We start from the raw sequence: 24,536 nt of genomic DNA, 5'->3' as shown, positions 1-24,536 counted from the left end.
CTTTCAAGCGCGTGGCCGGAGAGCGATCCCGGTCTGCGAGACTCGCAGTGGAGATTGCGTGGGTTTTTCCGGCCGATAGCCACAAAACCTTTCAATGGTTTCAAGGATTTGAACTTCTGGGGGTGATTCGAAGGCCTGAACTTTGGAAGGAGACAAAATGGGTAATTTTACGAAATTCTGTGACTAAGAAGGTAGAGAAAATAAACAAAAATCAGAGTCAAGTCTCACTCTCTCTCTCTCTCTCTCTCTCTCTTATCTATTTGAAAGTGTGGGATGTGCTCCATGAAATGATATACCTTTCTGCTGCATTGGGTGCAAGGTAGTGAACGATTTTTAGAGTCTCTTTAAGAGTTTCTTTATCTCCCATGTTTTTTTTCCCCTTCTTAACTATATCCATTTGTTTTAGGAACCCATACACTGCAAGAACTTTCGAAGAGGTTGCAATAAAGGAGGCCCCAAATGGAGTGAACTTTCTTGTGCTATAAGTTAATCATTTGTACTCTCGTATGTATGTCACTATTTCACTTTCTTATTAACTTGGTTTTGATTGTTTACCACACAGTTGAGGCAGAGCTACAGGATTGCTAAACATTGGAAGATATACAACCTGGTTTCATCTTCTATTCTATCTGTTCTGCAGTCTTTTGCATTTTGATTATTTAGTTCATTCATTAGTATGTTGAATGGTGTTTGAGTGTTTACAGATTATTGGAGGTGTAGTGCTTCATCGTGACAGTTTCGGTACAGAGATGATGGGAAAGAGAAACATTTGGGCTTCCTGCGTATCTCGTATGAAACTGACAGCAACTAAGAAGAGGATATTTTGACCGATTTTGGTATGGTTCTGGAACTGGTTTTGAATAAATTTGTGAAAGTGGTGTTTATACCAAATTAGCCAATATTTATTTATGTTTTTGGGGATTGTATTTTCATGAAGCTGCTGTGGGGAAGGAACTGGCCGATGAAACTGACCATAAGACGGGCCGCAGCGCAAATCAAATCTCTAGAGCTCCGATCCATCTCAATATGTAATTTCCAAATGGTACAAAATATGTTCTTGTGCAATTATTTATGTTGCTATATAAGACTTATTGCGTTGGTGGATGTGTAATGTAGGTGTTTTTATATATTTAGGTGTAAATACAACCCCTGATTCATTAATGTTTTTTTTTTTTTTTACTTTGGCAGTTGTGAACTTGACACTGATTGGCCTTCCTGGACTTACAAAGTAGCCTTAATTCATTGATATGCTTTGTTCTTATTTAATTTTACAAACTCTTAAAATCAGTCATTAATCTGATTTTGCATTTCTCTCCTAACAAACTCTGCTTCTATGTAAATCAACATACAATGTCAAACAGATTTCTATTATTATTATTATTATTATTTTTTTTTTTTGTAATTTGTTTCTTGTGCTGTATTATTGTACTCTCCCAGTCTTATCCTGTTGGCCATAGAGGAATTTAACAAATCATCTTGAGCAGGATAGGATAGTTTTCCTTTGCCGCACTATTCTTTTGAGACGCGTTTCAAAACCACTTGATTCGGTTATTATTTCCTGAACTCATATTGCAGATATATTCTAGAAGTTTGATGCTCTTGTGTAGTGTGCAGTGGGGTGTTTGCTTTATTGTAAGCATTTCATGTTACTGTAAACTCAAGGAAATGGAAAGTTCTCAAGGTCTAAGATGTACACCACAAGCCTGTCCTCTGGGAAATTAAAGTTAAAACACGAAGATGTTTAACACTGTTGTATGTATTCGATCACTTAGTCAAATTTTTTTTTTTTTTTTTTTTTTTTTTTTTTTTTTTTTTTAATGAAAAGTGTGCTTCGGTTTCTTTTAACTGTTTTTTATTTTGACTTTTTTGATGGGCAAATATTATTCACGGGAGGTGTTGATCGTTCCTTGTTGGAAGGTTAAGGGCATATGAGTTCTGCTTCACGTGAGATTCATATATTTTTCCCGCTTTAACTGCTTTTCTGGTAAGGCTTAGATGAATCTGAATGTGGTCGGTATATATTATACAACAAATAATATCTGAATGGTCTTTCAAGCTTTGTAGGGAAAAAGAGTTTTGCATCTGGTGGGATTTATTTATTTTTAATTGAAAGAATTGTGTAGATTTAAGTTTTTATTTTTATTTTTATTTTTTATTTTTTTTTATCTGAACTAAATATTGTAGAAGCATTTGATGCTTTTATATTGATGTGCAGGTATCTCAATTTGGCTTGGCAGCAGCCCAAATCCTTCTGTGTCCTTTTCCATGCTAGGCATGCGACAATGGCGAAGAAGAGACCGGTATTGGGTTGCGAAACAAGTCACAAGGTTCAGTGCCTATGATTTTCTCTTTGTTGTGTGCACAGCTATAATTTTCCTCATATTTTTTTTTCTTGACAGAAAAATCGACACGAGTATTTGGTTGAGACTTGTAATGAACAAGACAAGGAGATCAAGGCGGCTAAGTCTGTATTCTTTCACTTCAATCTTACCTTAATAAATCACGAGCGCTTGAGGCAAAGGTAACACACATGGATTATACGTTGCAGGCTAATGAGCAGAAGAGGAAAGCTTGAAGCAAAGGTAACATCCTCTCTCTCTCTCTCTCTGAGTTTTATTTTTATTTTTTATAATTTTTAATAAAATATAAAAATTCAGGTTTTTTTTTTTTTTTTTTTTCGTTGTTGTGGTAACAGGAGTTTGATTCATCCGCTGGGCATCTCTCTCATGGGGGAAATCCCAGCTTTCTAGATTCAGGATTTCAATTGTGCTTGGAGCCAACTCTTTCAGACAGCCGAAACAGGTTGGGTTTTCAACTTCTTCATTTTTCTAGGTTCTTTTCTGTTTGGTCCTGCTCTGTTTTTTTTTTTTTTTTATTTTTTTTTTTTTAAATAAAAAACTCTCAAGTTCAGTATGTTCCCCATTTGCTGAAGCCAAAAGCAGATCTGTTAAATGGAAATTTGACAGGCGTGTCGAAGCACCAAGTGAACTAAGCAGCGAGGCTAGATGCTTCTGATGGGCTGTTTGAATTTTGCGATGACATGGTAAGTGATGGATTTATACCTGATATCTTCACACTGATTTAGGGAATTTTTCCATGAGGATCTTAAACCCCGACGGAAGTGATCCTGTGGTAATTTTTCCATTGGACTATTTTGTGATGGTGCCTTTGATTTGTGATTCTTAATACCTTGATGCTTTTTCTTGTAGATGTGCTGCCACACAGTTTGGTGCTTTGCTTGACTAATTGTTGAGCTTGTGAATTCGCAAGGAAAGCAGAGGTATGAACACACTATTGTCAGTCATGGATTTATTTCTACTTGGTTCCCAAACAGCCTCACTGGTCATGATCGTTGCACTGTGGTCTCTCTCTCGTGGATAAATATATGGCCGGTGGCTGGAATGGGAGACCTATCCGGCTAGATGAATGTAGTTCTTACTAGAGCATGGAAATACTCTTTCTCTCTCTCTCTCAACAAGATGAGAATAAAGGTAAACAAATTCTCTTTTTCATAATCTTATCTGTCCGTAGAGCCTATGCTTGGGATCGGTGCCGTTGAAGTCAACAGAACCACGGCGGTGTAGCGGTGATCCGGCTGGGAACCACACTCGTGGAGAAGAGAGACTAGACACGACCACGCGGTGGTGATCGAGCTGTACAAGGTTTACAGATTCGAATCATCATTCTCAAACCAAGGAAGCTGTGAACAGGGAGTACTTTTTTTTCCCTGTTTTGTATTTATTTCTAACCCAATATCTTCACACAGGCTTTGCGAGAAAGGTTTGATTCAATCGGCCCGTTCTTTGGCGAGGGAGATCAACGCCCTTTGCAAGATAGTTCTGATCGAGAAAGCCAGTAATTAGAGCACCGTTGTACGTGAACAATCTCTTGTTTTATTCACTGATTTCTACAAGTGGCGTTATTTTAAATTGCCTTAAGGAAAGCTGAACAACACTTGCAGTTGCAGATGAGCATTACTTTTGCTAATGTCAGTGATGTTAGAGCAACTATTTGTATACATATTTCTCATATGTAATGGACGTGTACAGAGTGTGCAATTGTTAGGATCTCAGGCCAAAGGTAATTAAAGTAATGAGTAAACAGTTCGGGGTATGAATTTATGATAGTTCAATGTTTTTATTTTATTAGTTGTATAAATAGAAGGGATAGTGAAGAAAATGAATTTATAATATTTCGATGTTTTTATTCCTTAACTTTGTGAAGCGGCCTCTGCAACAGCTTCATTTTTGGTCTCTCTGTCAAAACTTACTTCTCACTTGCTTCTTTTAATCGTCTGAATTTTACAAAGATTGGTTATTTTGTGTTGTGGCCTATTCTGTGTTGGTGCCTTTGTTTTGTGATCCCTCACACCTTGATGCTTTTTTGGTAGTGTGGTAGCGGAGTTTGATTCAGCTGCTGCAAGGAAAGTAGAGGACTGACCTCGCTGGTCAGAATCACGGGAGAGCATCGTTGTGATTCTCTCTACCTCGGCAACAAGCTTGCTGGTCCTCGATGTTCAGATAGCGGGTAATTCAATCTTCTGCCGAGACTGGAATTGGTGGTGTCGTTATTGAAAAATAAAGCTGTAAATAAGTACACTTTTTCATTGGGGGACTTCTCTGTGATGGTGCCTTTGTTTAGTGATTTTTAACACATTGATGTTTGTCTTGTAGATTTGTGGTTGCCGGAGTTCGATTCATCCGTTGGTCCTCTGTCTCGTTGGAAGTTTATAGAGTTGGTATTGGTTATGGTTGTGCTGTGTGTTGAGTCTGTTTGAATTGAAATGAGGATAATTTTTTATAAGATAAGTCTTTTAAGAGGGATTGTAAAGTTGGCTATGTGTAAAATTTCTTGACTTTAGAATCACGGGTGCATTACTTCATCTAGTTAGGTGACACAGCAGAACAAATAAAGGATAAAAATCATGTTTCATTGACACTTGTTTATTTAACTAACTAATGAGCTGTTAGGATTTGTATCTGTGTTTGCAGATTTCAGATGTACTGTGTGAGCCTGGGAAGCCTTGCGGTATCGCTGTGGTTTGTTTGTATGGAAGGACGTCCAAGGGGCCTCAAATATCGGCTCTAAAGTCTGTTGTTGTAAGCATTTCTACTCTCTTCGCAGCTCGGTATTTGAACTCGGAGATCTTGTTCTTGATGGCCGTTCCAGCTTTTGCAAATGAGTTAGTATTCGGGATTTTATTTGCACTCGGAGCATCACCTCTTTCTTACAGCCAAAACAGATTACGTTTTCAACTTCTTTGTCTTTCAAGGTTCTGTCCTATGTGGTTTTGCTCTCTTTGTTTTTTAATAGAAAAACTCTCAGGTTTGGTATTCTCCATTTGCTTAAGCCAAAAGCAAGTCTGTAGAATGCAAATCTAACGTGATGCTGCTGATGGGCTGTTTGGTTTTTTGCGACGACCCGGTAAGCGATGTATTTCAACCCGATCTGTTCACATGCTGATTCACAGGCCTTGTCGAGAAGGGTTTGCTTCATTCAGCTCGTTACTATGCTCAAGATTGTTTTGCCTCGAAAAACTAAACTAATTTCTCAAATTTGTTTCTTTAATTTTTTTTTCACTATATATTAACTAGCTTAGTTTTGTGTCAAAAAAACTTACATGGTTTGACGTTCTATTTCTTCCGTTTAATGTGGACATTTCTTCCTGCTGCTTTTATTTGCCAAACTCACAGACAGTTTGTTCATTCAGGCAATTAACGCAATTCTCTCATCTATGCCATGTGCAAGGACGGAAACGTCAATAGCTCAATTCAAACGCATAAAAAAACAGGTTAGCTTTTCAACATCTTCATATTTATGGCTTCTTTTTTATTTTGTTCTTTAAAGAATGATTAAAACTCTTAGGTTTGGATTTTGCGATGACATGGTAAGTGATGGATTTATACCTGATATTCACACTGATGTAGGGAATTTTTCCGTGAGGATCTTAAACCCCGACGGAAGTGATCCTGTGGTGATTTTTCCATTGGACTATTTTGTGATGGTGCCTTTGATTTGTGATTCTTAATACCTTGATGCTTTTTCTTGTAGAGGTGCTGCCACACAGTTTGGTGCTTTGCTTGACTCATTGTTGAACTTGTGAATTCGCAAGGAAAGCAGAGATGTGAACACGCTATTGTCAGTCATGGATTTACTTCTACTTGGTTCCCAAACAGCCTCACTGGTCATGATCGTTGCATTGTGGTCCTCTCTCTCGTTCGCTGGAATGGGAGACCTATCCGGCTAGGAAATAATACTCTCTCTCTCTCTCTCTCTCTCTCTCTCAACAAGGTGAGAATAAAGGTAAAAAAAATTCTCTTTTTCACAATCTTATCTGGCCGTTGAGCCTATGCTTGGGATCGGTGCCGTTGAAGTCAACAGAACCACGGCGGTGTAGCGGTGATCGGGCTGGGAACCACACTCGTGGAGAAGAGAGACTAGACACGACCACGCGGTGGTGATCGAGCTGTACAAGGTTTACAGATTCGAATCATCATTCTCAAACCAATGAAGCTGTAAACAGGGAGTACTTTTTTTTTCCCTGTTTTGTATTTATTTCTAACCCAATATCTTCACACAGGCTTTGCGAGAAAGGTTTGATTCAATCGGCCTGTTCTTTGGCGAGGGAGATCAACGCCCTTTGCAAGATAGTTCTGATCGAGAAAGCCAGTAATTAGACCACCGTTGTACGTGAACAATCTCTTGTTTTATTCACTGATTTCTACAAGTGGCGTTATTTTAAATTGCCTTAAGGAAAGCTGAACAACACTTGCAGTTGCAGATGAGCATTACTTTTGCTAATGTCAGTGATGTTAGAGCAACTATTTGTATACACATTTCTCATATGTAATGGACGTGTACAGAGTGTGCAAATCTCAGGCCAAAGGTAATTAGAAGGGATAGTGAAGAAAATGACTTAAATTATTTTTGGGAGAGAGCGGATTAGAGCCTGTAATAAATAGAGTCGTACCAAAGATAATGATTATTCCATTGAATAGATTTTTTGAGCGAAGTTTATACTCTAAATCTCTCATTAGTTATCTTGCTTTTTTTTTTATGTATATTATAATGCTATTGTTTACGTGTGTGCTTGATTTCCTTGCCCAAACTACCACACTATTTTCTTTTATCACCTCCAAAATTCACATCATTGTGCATAACTTCTCTTGCATATCTGACCGAAAAGTGTTTTACATAGCATCATCTTTCCTAACAGTCTTGTTCTGTCAAAAGCTTCGATGCTCTACACGGAATCGGTGGAGCTTATGCAAAGCGCATGTTCGTGTTGGTGTACAAGAGTAGTCCTTTTTATTATATTGCACGCCCAACGTTTTTGGCGAACTATTTTTTATCTACTGCAACTTTTTTGGCACTTGATTTCTGAAATCGTTCACTTTACTTATTTAATGACAAAGTATCGATGTGAAAGAGTTTTTACGTTTATTTTTTTATTTTGAGGAGGACATCCAGACCCTAACCTGACTTAAGCGAAAGAGTTGGTTGCTCGTATGGGATTGGGCAAAGCTCACGTGTCTTGATCTGCTTTTTCTCTTTGCCAAACTCACTCACAGTTCTTTAAATAGAAAAATACTCAGGCGTTTTTTTCTTCCTCATTTGCTTGAGCCGAAGCAAATCTGATGTGATCGCTTCTGCGTTATGGAAAATACGGTGAGAGCAAAGGCCCACAGTAATTTCTCTTTTACATTATTTTTATTTTTATTTTTTGATATTCACAGCTATATATAAATTATAAGGTATTCCCATCTTCATCTCCTAACTATCTGCCTCTTTCTTTACAGTTTCTTTATTATGGCCATTGCCGCCACTTTTCCTTCAGTTGGCTTCTTGTCAAAGTCAGTCCGGTCACTATTTGGATTGGAATAAATTTGGTCTTGGGGCACTCATCTGTTATTGTTCATTTCATGCTATAGGCGGTCATGGAAATTATTTCCATCAGTGTTCATTTCATCCCTCTTTTTTTTATCGGAAAAGGGTCCGGCTTCCTTAGTTTCGTTGAGCGGCCTCTGCAACGACTTCATTTTTGGTCTCTCTGTTAAAATTTACTTGTCACTTGCTTCTTTTAATCGTCTGATTTTTACAAAGATTGGTTATTCTGTTTTGTGGCCTATTCTGTGTTGGTGCCTTTGTTTTGTGATCCCTCACACCTTGATGCTTTTTTGGTAGTGTGGTAGCGGAGTTTGATTCAGCTGCTGCAAGGAAAGTAGAGGACTGACCTCGCTGGTCAGAATCACGGGAGAGCATCGTTGTGATTCTCTCTACCCTGGCAACAAGCTTGCTGGTCCTCGATGTTTGGATAGCTGGTAATTCAATCTTCTACAAAGACTGGAGTTGGTGGTGTCGTTATTGAAAAATAAAGCTGTAAATAGGGAGTACACTTTTTTCATTGGGGGACTTCTCTGTGATGGTGCCTTTCTTTTGTGGTTCTTAACACGTTGATGTTTGTCTTGTAGATTTGTGGTGGCTGGAGTTCGATTCATCCGTTGGTCCTCTGTCTCATTAGAAGTGTATAGAGTTGGTATTGGTTATGGTTGTGCTGTGTGTTGAGTCTGTGTTTGTATTGAAATGAGGATAATTTCGATAAGATAAGTCTTTTAAGAGGGATTGGAAATTTGGCTTTGTGCAGAACAAATAAAGGACAAAAAAATCATGTTTCAGTGACACTTGTTTATTTAACTAACTAATGGGCGGTTGGGATTTGTATTTGTGTTTGCAAATTTCAGATTTATTGTGTGGACCTGGGAAGCCTTGCGATATCGCTGCGGTTTATTTGTATGGAAGGACGTCCAAGGACGTCTAAGCGTTTCTACTCTATTTGCAACTCGGTATTTGAACTTGGAGATCTTGTTCTTGATGGCCGTTCCAGCTTTTGCAAATGAGTTATTATTCGGGATTTTGATTGCACTAGGAGCATCACCTCTTTCTAACAGCCAAAACGGATTAGGTTTTCAACTTCTTTGTCTTTCAAGGTTCTGTCCTATCTGGTTTTGCTCTCTTTGTTTTTTTAAAAAGAAATTTATAGAAAAACTCTCAGATTTGGTATTCACCATTTGCTTAAGCCGAAAGCAAGTCTGTAGAATGCATAATCTAACGTGATGCTTTTGATGGGCTGTCTGTTTTTTTTCGAATACGTGGTAGGCGATGTATTTTATCCTGATATGTTCACATGCCTGATTCACAGGCCTTGTCGAGAAGGGTTTGTTTCATTCAGCTCGTGACTATGCTCATCAGGATTGTTTTGCCTCGAAAAACTTAATTAATTTCTCAAACTTGTCTCCTTACTTTTTTTTCACTATATATTAACTAGCTTAGTTTTGTGTCAAAAAAACTTACATGGTTTGATGTTCTATTTCTTTCTGGACATTTCTACCTGCTACTTTTATTTGCCAAACTCACTCACAGTTTCTGCATTCAGGCAATTAACGCAATTGTCTCATCTATGCCATGTGCAAGGACGGAAACGTCAATAGCTCAATTCCAACGCATAAAAAAACAGGTTAGCTTTTCAACCTCTTCATATTCATGGCTTCTGTTTGATTTTGTTCTTTAAATAAAAATAAAAACTATTAAGGGTTTGGTTTTCAACTTCTTCACCTTTTAACCATGTCTTTGGTTTTGTTCTATAGATTTAACACTATCGGGTTTGGTTTTCAACTTCTTTTTTTATCTTCTGTTTTGGTTTTTTTTTTCTTTTTCTGTTTTTGTTTTCATTTGCTTGAGCTGAAGAAAATCTGACGTGATCGCCTCTTAGAATAAAGTATTCTTGAATGGTGCCCTGTTTCTAAAGTGCTTGTACTCTTCCCAGGTGCCAGTGGTGAAGATTTCTTTATCATTTCATATCTCAGAGGCATAGCTTCTGATACCCAACTTTGAATTCTCCCATGCCCTCAAGAACCTCGTGCACTCCATGGCTGACTCTTAGGTGGTGAGTATATATGACATAATTCCATTACTCCTAATGTATATCATAATTTCAGCTGTATTTGATTATATTTATTTATTATTACTTGGGCTAGATCGTGACATGTAACTGGAAACAGATGGGAGAAGTTTTCTGAAGAACATCATGGGGTGCGGAGATAGTGGCGGTGAACTTGAACAGACATGTGTCCTTTTCGTCCACAAACTCCAAATTCCGTTGCAAAAAATTGGTATGTGTATGTAAAATGAAATTATCAGACAATGAACTGCGTGCTGGTGAGGTATTATTGGTAAAATGAAATTGGTAACGAGGATTATTTTCTGCAAGATGATGCTCCGATTAGTATCGCTCCGATTAGTATCTCAACAATACCGATGCTTATCTTCCAGCCAAGATCGTCAGGTATTAATGTCTACTCTCTTAGGCAAATTATGTCTGGATGGTATATTGGATTTCATTTCTTTCTCTTTCAAGATGGTTTGGCTCTCTTTGTTACGAGCTTGCAGGCTGAGAGTGGATATATGCTATACCTAACTAATCAGTTTCCTCCTTTTGGCTTCTGGTATTAGCTCTTCAAAGGGCTTATGTTTTGTGCTATAATTTGAATTGTTATTAGTTTGAGAATGCCACTACTTGCACAATCTTTGGTGACTGGCTTGCTTTTTGCATTGCATTATTTTATATGAATAATACTTTTCAAAATTGTAAACAAGTTATTTAATTTGTATATGTGTGTGTTTTAAGTTGTTTAGGTGTTAATTTTTTTTTCTTTCAAAAAGGGCTAAAAGAGCTACTAAATTAATACATTAGAATTTAGAGACCTAAATAGCACGCTGATAGTAGTGTATGTGTTTCTCTAGCTACATGAGCGTGTTTATTATGTTATATTTGTGATTTTGATTTAGAGTTCTTTTTTTCTTTTTCTTTTTAATAAGATTTTGAATTAGATTCAGAGTCTACATATATATTTGTATTAGTGCTATATATATATATATATATATATATATATATATATATATATATATATATATATATTTGTGTTTATATTGTTACATATGATGACATACTATAATGATTGTATTTCTAGTCCTTTCTCAAATTTTTGCTGTTGATGATATTGGCTTGTTCATTGAGACGAGCGTGGTTCATATCGTTGGTAATTTTGATTGATTGTTATGGAGAATTTTTTGGGTGGTTTCTTCTAGGCTTTGTTTATGCATGATCTTTTTATGTCTCGGTGGCTGCTCGTTGGACCAATTTTATTATTTAATTATCTATTTTATATGATGCTTTGGAATATGTTAATTAATGTGTCAATTACTCCGAGTATAGTTCCCCTCTTATATCTACTTTTTTTTGGTTCCTGTTTTTTTTTTTTTTTTTTTTTTTTTTTTTTTTTTAGATGTTTATTATGTGTCTTCAACGTGCTTTGAGGGTATGTGAAAGTCATCTTATGTGTCGCACTATTAATTTTGTTTCTAAATGTCTTTTTCAATCGACATTTGTTTTTATTTGATATTAGTACAAAATAGCATCATAGGGTTTTTATTCAATGTGCTTTGAGGTATAGTATGGAGAAAGCCAGCTCATGTGTCGCACTTAATTTTATTTTATTTTTAAATGTCTTTTTTAAACGACATTTGTTTTTATTTAATATTACTACAAAATTAGCATCGCAGGCTTTTTATTTTTAAGAGATATTTAATTATATAATGAATTATAACAAATAAAAAATCACGTGCCTAAAGTAATCAATACTTCTAATTGTAATTGTTATTTATATTATAAGGATAACCTTTATGTAAAACATGCACCATAAGTAGGAGCATTTAATTGGTGACAAGGCCTCTTGCCGGTGAGGTGATCTCTGCGAGAGGACGAAAATTTAATATTTAAGAAACGCAATATTAATGTTTAAACATTATATCTTTTAATTTATACTTAAATATTCATGTAAATGTAATTGATAATATAATGTATGTTGTATGATGTAAATTGAATTATTAAAAAAAATAGAAATTTTATGGTTATGTAAGTTTTACCGTGCATACTTAGTAATAATCTCTATCTCTCTCTCTTTTCTTTTCTTTTTTTGGTTTTCGTACGGGAAATGTCTCTATTTGTTCATAAAGTTATGGAGTATTTACATGAATGCCCCTTGAACTCCTGCACGTGTAACCCGATGCCCCTTCAAAACCTGCATTGTATCAATTGTAGTCTTTCCGTCAAAAATATGATTACGGTGATAAAAAATTAAGGGTAAAATAGTATTTTCCTTTTTTTGTTAATTTATTTTTGTATTATTATGTTTAAAAAATGAAAACTAAATCTCTCTTTCTCTCTCTCTCTCTCTCTCTCTCTCTATGTTTGTAGCCGTTGGGCCGAAACAACCTGCAAGCTCGCCCGACAGCCCCTTTGCATCGTGTAGAGCTATGTGTCATAGCTCCGCGTCACCGTCGAAGTCGTCACCTTGGAATCAGCTAGCCTCGCCTCTTCTCTACCAGCATGTCGCAGCCAGCCCATCAGCCTCGCCTCTTCTTTGCCTTCGCGTCATAGCCATCCTCGCCTCTTCTCTGTCCTCACTTCGCACCTCGTCTCCGCCTTCACGTCATAGCCAGCCCCGTAGGGAGTCCCGAAGCCTCGCGTAACCCCTTCGACCTCATCATCTCCAGAGCACGCGAGTCTTCAAATCTTCATACACAAATATTTTTTCTTCCAAAAAGCCAGATGAACAGTGAAAGAAAAGTGACTTGTTGTGCCAAGTAATAAAGTGTAAAATAGAGTATCGGCCTTCGGACCCATAAAAAAATTGTGAATCAATTACGGAACTAATAGTTTTTAGATCACTGAAAGTATAATAAAAATATGGATTATAAGGAAAGATTTAAATAACTAAATAATGCAATAATTAAACGAGATAGAAACATTCTCTTGCAATTGCTAACCTAACTGATAGAAACATTCTCTCTCTCCCTCTCTCTCTCTCATGCCTAGCCCTTGTGTTTGAAACGAAATAACACATGAAAGAAAGGGGATTAATATAGAAATAAGGAAATGTTACTGAAATTATTTCTACGTCCAATATCTCTAATTTTCAGACTAGGTTTATCTATGAGATTAAACCAAAACTATGGCCATTTTAAAATCTTTTTTAATCAAAATTCATTAATTGCTTCTAATTTCAAAGCTACTTTCAATCATCTTTTCTTAGATTTAGTTGCGATATTTTCACGAAATCTTCAAACGAAACTAAAGATATAGTGACAAGTTTGTCACTAATTCATCTTTGTCATAAGAAGTTACAATACTGTCACTAAATGTTCAAACAAACCTGCATTTTGTTTGAAGATTTAGTTACATTTTTTACACTAAATAAAAAAATAGTGATTTTAGTGACAATATTATTACTAAATCTTCAAAAGAAACCCATAACTTATTTAAAGATTAAGTGACATTTATATCACTAAATAAAAAATTAAACATTTTAGTGGCAATATTGTCACTAAATCCTCAAATAAATTCTGGGTTTTCATTTGAAAACTTAGATCTGCCGGAGGTTGACAAATCGAACCTCTATATTAAAATTTTAGAAAAAAAAATCCTATTTACGACAATAAAAAAAATTAAACATTTTAGTGGCAATATTGTCAATAAATCTTCAAACGAATGACGGGTATTAATTTAAAATTTTAGATTTGGTAGGGGTTGAAAAATCGAACCTCTAAATTAAGAAAAAATGAAACCCTATTTACAATAACTAAAACTTTGAAAAAAAACCCGCAATATATGACATTACGCACACTCGATCTAACCATCTTACATGACTCATAAAATAAAATAAAAATGTATTGGCGAAATGTGTAACGTCACACGCGGAAAATAGTGAAGTAGAGAGGATCTGTGGAGATATAGAAAGATTAAGGAATAGATAGAAAAAAAAAGATAGGGAGAGATAATGATAATGTTGTCACTAAATCATTGAATTTAATGATAATGTTGTCACTAAAAGACTATGAGGATAACAACATAGTAATTTCTCTCCTCCTAGTACCTCTCTCTCTCTCTCTCTCTCTCTCTCTCTCTCTCTCTCTCTATCTATCTATCTATCTATCTATTAGTGACAACATTATCATTAAATTCAATGATTTAGTGACAACATTATCACTAAATCATGTAATTGAACTTTTGAAAAATAAATTTGTTTCCTCATATATATATATATATATTATCAATTTTGACGTGTTAGACCTAAAACAATATGATTTTTTTTTTCATATATGTCCCATGAATATTTTTTTTTCTTACACACCTCCTATAAAATTTAAAATAACGTTTTTTTAATTAAATTTTCTCTCTAACTGTAAATCATGGCTCCACCACTGAGGGTGACAATGATGAGTAAATCTTAATTTACTAGTATGAAAACTAATTAGCGAAGATGAGGAATGTACAATAAAAAATACTCTCCATTGATTATGTAACGATAATTCAACTTCATCATGAAATAGTTTGATCCATATTAAACTTTAGATTTTATTTTTTTTACCTTGATGTAATTTGAGACCTATAGAATCCAAAAATAAATCTCATTTTCCCCTTCCAGAGACAACCTCGTCCATACTTTGGCCTTGTCTCTGATATCGACCCCCAGCGGCCAAAAATCCTGGACAAGGTCTATACGCCTTGATCGGCCACCAACCAAAACCAGGGATCGTGGCTATTCCTCCTTGGATTGTTCCCTTGCGGTTGCATCCTTTTTCTACTTCCCCTCTTCCACACGCCTCGCAAGCACTGTCAACCAAATGTTAAGAGTCTAGTTTGGTTTCATCAATGCACCTAGAAATTGTCGGTGTGTGCCCCAAATTTCGTGGGTAGGGTGCGCAAAATCTTCGGAAAAAATATAAATCTATCCGAACATTCAGTTTTTTAACCGTTGGTATGGTCTAAAATGGTTTTCCTAGTCCAGTTTGATCCGATTTTTAAAATTGGTCTTAAACACTACATTTAAGTCCAGTTTCAAATATTTGAACTTTATAGTTTGAGTTGTATATAGTATGTTTGAGTTTAATATAGAGATTATTCCTAAACTATAACATCCTCAATACTTTTGGACCAAAATCTAATATGTCAAACTTAGTTCAAAAGTATGACTTCCTTATATTTGTTGGTACAAAAATACCCTAAATAAAATATCTTTTTTTTTATATATATATTACATTTGGTTTGTCTAGTTTATTTACATGGTCGTCAATAATTTATCTGATTTATTGACATTGTCGACATTACAAAAAAAAAAAATTCTGGAAAATCTGGTGTTTACATCGTTCTCATTTTCCTTTACTTTCGTTTATTTTCATTTTTTCATTATTTTTTTTATATTTGTTTTCATTTCAAAGTTCGAGATCACAACATGGGTTTTAAGGAAATGCATTTGAGGTATTTTCCTAAGTTTTTATGCAATCCAGAAATTTTTTGTCGTTAGAAAATCTGGGAATTCATTTGAAGATTTATTGACATCTTTGTCAATTTATTGATATGGATGTCAATAAATCTTCAAAGAAATGTCTAGAATCTTCAAAAATATTTCCAGAATCTGGGTTCTTCAAGAACTCACGTTTCCAAATTTATTGATATTGATGTCAATAAATTTTGCACGTTATTGACGTTAATATCATTAAATCTTCACAAAATCTGGGACTCGTGAGAGCAGGTGAACCCGATCTTCGTCGTGGTTATGGTGAAGAACAAACAAGCACATTTTTTTTTTTTTTTTTATGTAGTCCAGTACGATCTTAATTAGTTTTGTCCGATTTTGGTTTGAGACCAAACTATCCCGTGCACACTCCTAAATTGCCTTCAAAACTAAATTAAACATTTTCTTATACCTCAAGCCATTTCGTGGAAATAATGAAATTTGTAATAAAACTTGAATCATTTGCGTAAATTTATTATACCTCTCAGAAAACTTGACAGATTCGTCAGCGATGGAAGTGGGTTGGATTGGATCGCCTTCTTCTTCTTCTTCCACAGTCGAAGCCGAGCAACGAGTCCAAGAAGAAGAAGAAGACAAGAGAGATGTGAGACTTACAAATCTGGATTCGTGTCTTCTCGGAGACGACGAGATGAGAGTGAGACTGAGGGCATTTAGAGAGAGAAAGCTGACAGAGAGAGAGAGAGAGATGAGAGATGAGACGGAGTGAACTGAAGAACGACGAGAGAGAGAAAAACATTAACGCCGGCTAATAATAATTTAGTTTATAATATGATCAACAAATCGGATTGTCGTTTTATTCACCACCGTGATAAAACGACACCACAGACTCAGTCGTTTAGATAGGATTGTCGTTTGATCAACAAATCATTATACATACAAACGCATGGGAATGGGATATATAAATATAAAATCAATTCTCGATTTCATTAACAAGAGAAGTTTTTGGTGGAATCAATTACACAGAGAAGAAGAAGAAGAAGAAAAGGGGAAGAAAAAAAAAAGACAACACAAAACCCTAGTATTTAATTATAGAGCGATGAAGATCATCAATTCAATTTCAGTTTTCGATTTCATTCGGACCTCATTTTGTTGAGCTGGTTCAACGCCGGCTGAAGAATGTTGTACAGAACCCAGCCGATCGCCGGCGCGATCACGACGAGCAAGAGAGTCCCTCTGTTGTCTCCTCCGGCGGCGGCGGCTTCGGCGGCGGCCTCGGCCTCCGGCGAGTAGATCAGCCCGAGCGCGGAGAGGCCGCCGAGCCCCGCGGCGGCGATGGCGCCCTTGGACTCCCTCATGCGGTTGAGCTGGTTCAGCGCCGGCTGAAAGATGTTGTACAGAACCCAGCCTATCGCCGGAGCCACCGGAAGGAGGAGAGCCAGGCCTCGGTTGTCTCCCTCCGCCGCCGCGGCGGCCACGTCGGCGATCTGCTGCGCGGCGACCGCGGGCTCGCACGCGCCGAGAGCCGCGAGCACCGCCATCGCCGGAAGCTTCTGGATCAGAGAGTTTTGGACGGAGATCTTCGGCGGCGAAGCGGCGGCGAGCTTGACGGCGGTCTTTGGTGTGACGACGCACTTGGCGTTGAGGAGTGACATTGTTGCCATTGTTGTGGCGGCCATTGATGATCTGAGATAGCTCTAGAGAGAGAGAGAGAGAGAGATTTGGGGATTTTGTTTAGATGAAGAGTGTGTGTTGAGTGAGTGAAGCGATGAAAAGAGGTGTGAGTGGTGGCCAATGGGAAATGGGATTCTTATTTCTTATCCAAAGAGAGTGATTTTGGAGAGATTTAAGCCTCATGTTTTTGTGCCCCATTCAATCTCTCTTATCGTTTTTGGACTTTTGTTTATATATAATTATTTGTTAATTAGTTTACTTTTGTCTAAAGAGATACCGAGTTAAGTTAACCCAGCCATTTGGAATGAAAATGTGGTGAAATTTCATACGTTACCGGTCAATTTATAGAAATGAAAATTTACTTCCACTGACAAGTATTAAAGGAATTATTCTTTACGTTTGACTAGTGGAAATGGTATGAAACTGTTCTTTTTAGTGACTTCCGTTGATTTCAGCTTTTGTTTAAGGTTAAACGTTGAAATCCATTAATATTTACAAAAAAATTGGCTAGATAAGCCTTAAAAACAGTGGCAATTGAGTTTTAGCCAACGTTTGGTTAATTTTTTGTAAATGGCCATTGCGCCTACGTGGCAGGAAATTAACTGCTTTTTTGTTACTAAATTGCCCTTATTAATTGACGTGACTTATTAGTTATTCAGCAGTTTTTGATTTTTAAAAATAAATAAAATAGGGAAGTAGTTATTCAGCCCTTATTAATTACGTGATTATTAACTGAATAAATAGTAGTTATTCTAATCCCGATTTTTTTGGATTTGGTTTGAGAAAAATGTGCGAGAAGTTATTGAGACTTACTTTCTATAATTCTGGCGGGATAATTTTAGTCCATATCTTATTAGCAGTTATAGAGTTTATTTGATTCATAATGAGCGAAAATATTTCATTCAATCTGGTGGCAATTTATTTTAGAATTTAGTATACCATGATGCTATAAACAGCACTGTAAACGTCCAGTTTTTTGTATTATAAATATTTCACGATAATGGTAATTTTCACGTTATCTGTTGTTAATTGATTTGTCAGCTTATTTACAATACAAATAACCTGTAAATGAATTTTGTTTTATTGTCCATTAACATGACTAGTTTCACAACTTATTGTCTGTTAATTGATTTTGACAGCTTATTGTCTGTTAATTGATTTCTGATGTTAATTGATTTCCTCTTTGGGCCCACACGGTCTTCACACTGAAAAAAAAAGAAAGTAAAATCATTCACTCCCCAATATTTCCTTCGGCTTGAATCGGTTCAACCAAACCTTTCATACTCTTTCCAAATGCCTCACCCTAAGGGAAAAAGAAAAAAAACCAGAGACACTGATCAGACTTTGTTGAAGTAAACCACAGTTAGCGATTCATTATTTACCTGCTTCCATCCCATGCCTTCCAAAAGTTTTCTGGCGTAACTTCCGGCCCCGAACGACATGTCCAAAGCCTGAGCCGCGGCTTCCTCCGATCGGAGACCACTTTCACTGTCACCGTCTTGTCCCGGAGCAACGCTGAAAGCGCCGTGCAAGGCTCTCCTCTCGGCCGCTCTGTCCCTGTACGTCTGGCTTTTATTCTGCGCACTCAGATTCAAAGAGAAAAAAACAAAAAAAATGAATGTCAATATTGTGCAAATGAATTTGCAAGAGCGAACCGGTTGTGTCCAAAACACCTTTTCCCTCGCGACGGCCGACCTTTTGCCTCCTGCTTTTGCATCGGTTGGGGATTTCGTGTTGCCATTCGCGTTTGTATCAGAGAAGATTTCGTTTATCTTCGGTATTAATTACAGAGCGTTAAATGGCCTCAATAAATGAGGTAGTTATTAGCCTTAATATTTAATTAATTAATATATTTTGTAGGCTTTTTGGGCGGGATCGGTTTATATAGAGAAACTGCTGCAGTGAGGACATTATGGTACATTTGTGTGTGTAAATAAATTGGGCTAGCCATTTACCCGAAATTAACAAAATGTTGGCCATATCCAAAACTCCATATTTATAGGAGGCTATTTAGCTATATTACCCTAATATTTATTGTGTTAAATATGGGTTGACTAGGATAACCAATTATTTAGTATAACAATTGAAAAACAAATATACAATTTGCCATTACAACTAATTGATTTATAACATAGCTAAAATTTGCCACGTCATCACCTTATTTATCTTTGATATTTCTACAAGTACTAGTAATAGCTACGCGCTACGCGCGAATGATCGTAAAATGAAAACGAGCAAGTTCGAAGAAATCCAAACCGTTGATGAAATTTTTGGGAAAAGTATGCATTTACCAATTAATATATATTTGTAAATGACGTTCATCTACAAAAATGACGTTTGATTGTCGTTTTTGCATTTGGATTATCGTTTTTCTCATACGAAAAATGACGCCATAACAGAGACTTTAAATACCTTGAACATATAAATATATATTGGTCATTTTGAAGTTCAAAATGTTGTTCAAAATACATCAAACAAGTTGATTTCGACATGGCTGGAAAATTTAGATTGATAAGAGAAACATTTAGATAATACAATATCCAAAAAAAAACTTCAAAAGCAGCCCACATAATATAGCTATAATCACAAAGAGTGATTTGAGGGTATGTCATCAAAAACCATAGTTTGATTTCAACAAAAGTAACACTTCAATTTGTTTTTTTTTTTCGATTTTTGGCTTCTTTTTGAGCTTGGTGTTGAGATCTTCACGGTTAGAAGCACCGACCTTGGAGGAGTGACCGTCACTTTGTTGTGCCTCAGGTTGGGATGGTGTAGATATGAGTTTATATTTCTCAACGGATTTTTGAACGGAAAGTTCATTTGATTCTGCGTCTTTTGTCTGAGTTGGAATAATGACTGGATTATCTTGTTTTTCTGACTCATGTTCGATGAGTGCAGCAGATGTTGAGATATTGGGCAGAGTGTCATGTCCAATGTCTTTAGTTTCTTCAGCAGCAAAAACAACCGTGAACTTTGTTCTCATGGCAGTAGGCATATCATTTTTTGGAGCTTTGATATACACAAGGAAGTTGTTCTTGTGTGGCAGCTCAAAAAAGGACTGTGGAGGTGCTTGATTAAGAGCCTAATTAAGAAATACAAACATGAATAAGTCATACAGCTGTACTAAAAGAATATGAAGTTTGGTCAACTTTGTGACTTACCATCGATGTTGCATTGACGATGTCCGTTGTTAGACATGAGAATATGTTTTCAGCAGTTTGTCCAAAGAGAGTAGCTGATATGAGCCCTGTTGAGTCTTCTATATCCACTTCAATTCTAGGCCTAGAACATAGTAGAATAATGTGTTATTTGTTTATTACCGCAGAGAGTCAAGAAGTGTTCGTTATTTGTATAAAGGAAATACGAAAGTTAGTTGGTCGAACCAGGGAATAGCTCTTGCTTGTGGAGTATCACAGAAAAGACATTCGAACAGGGTTTGTAAAACTGATCCAGTTGCTCTGTGACATCTTTCGCAAGAAACGTACCAAAATGGTTGTTTAAAGTCTGTAACTTTTAGCTTGCCCTTCACCCAAAATGCCGACCTCTGTAGATAAAGGGAAACATGTCTAATATATGTATATGTAAATTAAAAAAAATATGATAAAACATGTCTAAGCATTCATACCATCAGAGCCATATCATGCACATGGCTGATTGGAATAATTTGATCATCAGGAGGAGGACGAAGTGGAATGGATAAAGCGTCATAGCTTTTGTCGTCGATCAGATCAGCAATTTTTTTAGAGTTGTCGATGATCCTGTTTAGAGTAAATGGAAAGAGATGAGGTAAAAAAAATAAACAGAACATGAACTTAAAGAAAAAATAGATTTAAAATCTGTGGCATGTGTGTTGTGTAAGAAATTAGACCATCCGCGAAGCTGCTTTGCGATGTCGAATTCAGGCTCAATGACGAAGCATGTCGTAGGTTTCGTTTGAACACTAACAGCTCCTGAAATAAAAAAAACACATATAAACATTGCAAATTTCTCAAAGCTATTTTTAGATACATACATATAAGGATTTTATTATTGGTGAACTAACCATTGTGAGAAACAACTTGTAATTGAATGGCAGCAATAATTGGCCTTCTATGAATAATGTTTGAGAGTGTTTCACATTCATTTGTAGTGAAAGAATCCCACATCGTTAACGTCATGGTTTGAAACCTCCGGTAATGAAATAACAAAAGAGTCATTATTCATACTTATGTCAATCAGCAAGTACAGTACACACTTACATATGTAATTTCAGAAGTTTCAAATTCTTACTTTGCATTCAGAAGAACCACTTCTTGTATTGCGCTAGCGGTAGAGGATCTTGTCTGGATTTTCCTCTTTGGACGAATGTCTATAGCAGCAGCGAGGATATCTGCACATTTATTTTGTCAATTATGTTACAGTGAAACAGATTTTTGAAAGTGAAAAAAAAAACCACAGGTTGTAAGCATGTATTACTAATATGTGACACTTTGTCCATATGAATTTGAAGATCTGAGAAAGGAGTGAAGTTGTAAGTTGATTCCAATAAGGTTGCATGGTTTTCTTCTACTTCTTGAATTGTTGTTCGTGAATTTAGAGTCCAGTACAGCTCGTCATGTCGTTGTTTGTACTCTGCCTTTGCTTCCTTAACAGATGCATTCGAGATGAGATATGTTTTAGTCAGCTGGAGCTTGTTTTGGAAAGCTGTAATCGCTGAATCAAATATCACTGCCCGTATTTTGTTTCCCTGTGACAAAATCAATAGCGAAGCTAAATATAGCAGAGAATATTCGTTAATAACGTTTGTTAAGAAAGATGAAAAACCTGCGGGTCTACTAAGATCAACGATTGGTATTTGACAGGGCTTCGAGTTGAGGAACGGGGGGTTGTCTTTTCAGCAACAACGACTTTCGATGTCCAGCCCAGTTCATCTTTTTGTATTTTAGGTATCAACTTAAATTTTTTTGAGGCAGTTTCATAACTGCACATTTACAAAGAAGAATGGAAGAGAATGTAAAAAAAATGATTAAAATAAATTGTTTTTACTGTTCCAGAACCATAAGCTATACTAATGGATATAGAATTCATAATCTATACTAATGGATTAAAAAATGGATATAGAATTCATAAGCTATACTAATTAAACAATTTTCAGTAAGCATCACAGTATGTCTTATTGTTTGTGAATATTAAAATATGAGGAAAAAGATACTAACGTTGAAGTAAAAAATTGATTAAAATAAATATGTTTTACTTGTTTCAGAACCATATATTTTAAAGCTCATAAAAAATGGATATAGAATTCATAAGCTATACTACTTGAACAGTTTCAAGTAAGCATCACAGTACATGTGTTATTGTTTGTGAATATTAAAATTTGAAGAAGAAGATACTAACCTTGAAGTCATCATGTGGAGAGCAGAAGAGAAGATACTATTTTAGCTGAAATTGGTATTAGAAGGGGTATTTAGATGGAGCTGGACTTGTGTATTTATAGAAGAAGCTGTGTAATAAAACAAACATACTGTCTATTAATATTCTACTCTGATGTCTACTTTGGTGCCTCTTGGTATTCTAATTGATTGACTCTTGGTATTCTAATTGATTGAAGTGACATGACAATAAATATATTAGAACTAACCAGCAACAGTAACATCCCTTATGTGAATGTAACTAAACTATGGAAAGTAGCAAATTGATCATCAAAGATAGCACACAATTATGATAAATAGCAATACTAAATAAATATAACACTCCTAGTCAGCAAAACGTTTTTGATAAAATAGTGATACTAAATATAACACTCCTAGACCAACAGCTTTTAGGTAAACTTAAAAAAAATGCATTTTTGGTCCGAAAATCAGCAGAAGACCTATAGAAGGATATGGAGTCAAGTGCTTACTACTGGTCGAGAGGCATCCACTCGAGTTCTAGCTCTATTTCTCCGGACTCGACATTCTGGAGCTTGAGGGTCAACTCTTGTTTGACTTTTCCGTCTCCGCCTCTCCCATTATGTCATCCGCCGAAAACGTGTCGTGATTGAAAACCCTGTGTCCACACCGAAAACCATATTGCGTTTTAAGATTGCCATAAATGATTTTCTTCATCACCCCACAACTTTAACTATGATATTTTTTTTACTGTAAGTGGTGTCTCAAATACCCATTAATCTTGTCCTTCAGACTATTTTATCAATGAATATTGAACATCAATTTGTTCAATGGTATCTAATCACATTGTTTGTATGCATAAACAAATAATTAAGGCGCTTACTCGTTAGAATAATAATTTCTTTTTCCACTACTATTTAAAAATAAATAAATAAATTTGCTTACCAACTTTAAGGCTCTGAAATGCTGAGGAACTGATAGCATGAGTTCCTCGGTCCATACTGGATTCAAATTGCTTTTGATCACGATTGTTTGAACGGTCTAGAATAACAACAACACTTGATCATCACCAATTCATTTTTTTTTTTTGCATCAATTGATCATCTAAATGTAAAACTATGCTAAGAAGACATTTAGGGACATCAAGCTCTGAAGCCGGAGGAGCAAACAAATCAAACTAATATTGAAATTTAATCCTAATGCAAAAATATTTCTCCAAAATGGATGTTTCTTTTTTCATGGCAATCACTAAAGGGACTTCAAATGCGGGCAGTACTTCTATTTATATGATTCTCAGGGACAGGAAGACAAAAAGAGAAACAACAAACCTGTTGACCAAGAGTCAAAACAACATAAGGATCGCTGGACAGCATATCTCTGATACATTTATATTATATTCACATGAATGTCAATATATTGAGAATTTATATTATAATGAGAATTTATAATATATGAGAATTTCTAGACAAATATGTCAATAAATTGTCAATTTCTTGACATATTTGTCAATATATTGACATGAATGTCAATTTATTGACATAAATGACAATTTAAAAACTTCTGATCAAAGACCTAATTGACATGAATGTCAATAAATTGACATGAATGTCAATAAATTGACATGAATGTCAATAAATTGACATGAATGTCAATATATTGACATGAATGTCAATAAATTGACATTCATGTCAATTTATTGACATGAATTTCAATAAATTGACATTCATTTCAATAAATCAAACGACACACCATTCACTTCTGTTGGGGGCAGAGACCACTATTATCCCGTCACTTAGACCATGATCTCTGCCAAGGTACAATTCTACCTAGTTTAATTTCCCCCCAGTTCAAATGACTCCAGTTTACAGCAGTCAAAGTACATAACATGTTGAATGAGATAATAGTTGAAAATTAATGGAATATTAGAAACTCACCCACACAGCATTATGGGCATGGGATTGAGTTGATTTTCTCTCTGATATGACTTGACGTATTGAAAAATCTTGTAAACCTGGTCGAAGGCATATCAATACAACATCCTCAGCTAATGCGACTTTCAAATCTTGGTACCGTTGTCTTAAACAAGCATGAGTTTTATTTTCTTTATTGTTGTTTAATTATT

At 35.8% G+C, this 24,536-nt stretch overlaps 4 protein-coding genes and 1 long non-coding RNA gene across 5 annotated transcripts; 1 reads left to right on the top strand and 4 right to left on the bottom strand.

The window, feature by feature from the left end:
- The first annotated feature begins 234 nt into the window (after positions 1–234).
- LOC149403452 (uncharacterized) lies at positions 235–13,007 on the top strand. Its single transcript, XM_089609924.1, has 20 exons — positions 235–319; positions 407–485; positions 563–610; positions 705–836; positions 938–1,042; positions 1,576–1,984; positions 2,216–2,327; positions 2,400–2,464; positions 2,549–2,582; positions 2,696–2,802; positions 2,933–3,043; positions 3,210–3,280; positions 3,532–3,872; positions 6,776–8,044; positions 8,185–8,321; positions 8,472–8,987; positions 9,434–9,514; positions 9,824–9,943; positions 10,035–10,342; positions 12,314–13,007. The coding sequence occupies exons 7-11, from the start codon at positions 2,283–2,285 to the stop codon at positions 2,949–2,951; spliced, it is 270 nt and encodes an 89-aa protein (XP_089466050.1). The 5' UTR covers positions 235–319; positions 407–485; positions 563–610; positions 705–836; positions 938–1,042; positions 1,576–1,984; positions 2,216–2,282; the 3' UTR covers positions 2,952–3,043; positions 3,210–3,280; positions 3,532–3,872; positions 6,776–8,044; positions 8,185–8,321; positions 8,472–8,987; positions 9,434–9,514; positions 9,824–9,943; positions 10,035–10,342; positions 12,314–13,007.
- Positions 13,008–16,331: 3,324 nt separating this feature from the next.
- On the bottom strand, positions 16,332–17,223 carry PSBY (photosystem II BY). The gene has a single exon (XM_089609923.1). It carries the CDS (start codon positions 17,048–17,050, stop codon positions 16,505–16,507), a length of 546 nt encoding a protein of 181 aa, XP_089466049.1. The 5' UTR covers positions 17,051–17,223; the 3' UTR covers positions 16,332–16,504.
- A 1,053-nt stretch (positions 17,224–18,276) lies between these two features.
- Positions 18,277–18,966, bottom strand: LOC149403450 (uncharacterized). Its single transcript, XM_089608700.1, has 3 exons — positions 18,940–18,966; positions 18,428–18,817; positions 18,277–18,348 (listed from the first exon to the last, which is right to left on the bottom strand). The coding sequence occupies exons 1-3, from the start codon at positions 18,964–18,966 to the stop codon at positions 18,277–18,279; spliced, it is 489 nt and encodes a 162-aa protein (XP_089464826.1).
- Positions 18,967–19,454: 488 nt separating this feature from the next.
- Positions 19,455–22,013, bottom strand: LOC149403449 (replication protein A 70 kDa DNA-binding subunit D-like). Its single transcript, XM_089608698.1, has 9 exons — positions 21,849–22,013; positions 21,501–21,771; positions 21,315–21,414; positions 21,088–21,212; positions 20,914–20,995; positions 20,671–20,803; positions 20,429–20,589; positions 20,207–20,327; positions 19,455–20,127 (listed from the first exon to the last, which is right to left on the bottom strand). Exons 1-9 carry the CDS (start codon positions 22,011–22,013, stop codon positions 19,657–19,659), a joined length of 1,629 nt encoding a protein of 542 aa, XP_089464824.1. The 3' UTR covers positions 19,455–19,656.
- Positions 22,014–22,052: 39 nt separating this feature from the next.
- Positions 22,053–23,456, bottom strand: LOC149403448 (uncharacterized). The gene is made up of 3 exons (XR_016295993.1): positions 23,360–23,456; positions 22,927–23,072; positions 22,053–22,527 (listed from the first exon to the last, which is right to left on the bottom strand). It is a non-coding gene; the product is annotated as an uncharacterized LOC149403448 (long non-coding RNA).
- Between the last annotated feature and the right edge of the window lie 1,080 nt (positions 23,457–24,536).

This window comes from Urtica dioica, chromosome 3, assembly GCF_054948205.1.
Source record: "Urtica dioica subsp. dioica isolate 48M chromosome 3, U.dioica_male_clone48M_v1_H2, whole genome shotgun sequence".
Lineage (NCBI taxonomy): Eukaryota > Viridiplantae > Streptophyta > Magnoliopsida > Rosales > Urticaceae > Urtica > Urtica dioica.
Note: the sequence above shows the minus strand (reverse complement) of the source record. Positions and strands in the feature narration are given on the sequence as shown.

Bases quoted from the DNA above. Each gene is read 5' to 3' on its own strand.
- LOC149403452 (XM_089609924.1), top strand. From the start codon at position 2,283: ATGGCGAAGAAGAGACCGGTATTGGGTTGCGAAACAAGTCACAAG. The intron at 2,328-2,399 runs GTTCAGTGCCTA...TTTTCTTGACAG, and splicing joins GTTGCGAAACAAGTCACAAG to AAAAATCGACACGAGTATTT. The intron at 2,583-2,695 runs GTAACATCCTCT...TTGTGGTAACAG, and splicing joins GAGGAAAGCTTGAAGCAAAG to GAGTTTGATTCATCCGCTGG.
- PSBY (XM_089609923.1), bottom strand. From the start codon at position 17,050: ATGGCCGCCACAACAATGGCAACAATGTCACTCCTCAACGCCAAGTGC.
- LOC149403450 (XM_089608700.1), bottom strand. From the start codon at position 18,966: ATGTACCATAATGTCCTCACTGCAGCA. The intron at 18,818-18,939 runs GTTTCTCTATAT...TTAATACCGAAG, and splicing joins ATAATGTCCTCACTGCAGCA to ATAAACGAAATCTTCTCTGA. The intron at 18,349-18,427 runs GTAAATAATGAA...TTTTTCCCTTAG, and splicing joins AAGGCATGGGATGGAAGCAG to GGTGAGGCATTTGGAAAGAG.
- LOC149403449 (XM_089608698.1), bottom strand. From the start codon at position 22,013: ATGTGCAGTTATGAAACTGCCTCAAAAAAATTTAAGTTGATACCTAAA. The intron at 20,590-20,670 runs GTATGAATGCTT...CTTTATCTACAG, and splicing joins TGCATGATATGGCTCTGATG to AGGTCGGCATTTTGGGTGAA. The intron at 20,328-20,428 runs GTTCGACCAACT...ACTATGTTCTAG, and splicing joins CAAGCAAGAGCTATTCCCTG to GCCTAGAATTGAAGTGGATA.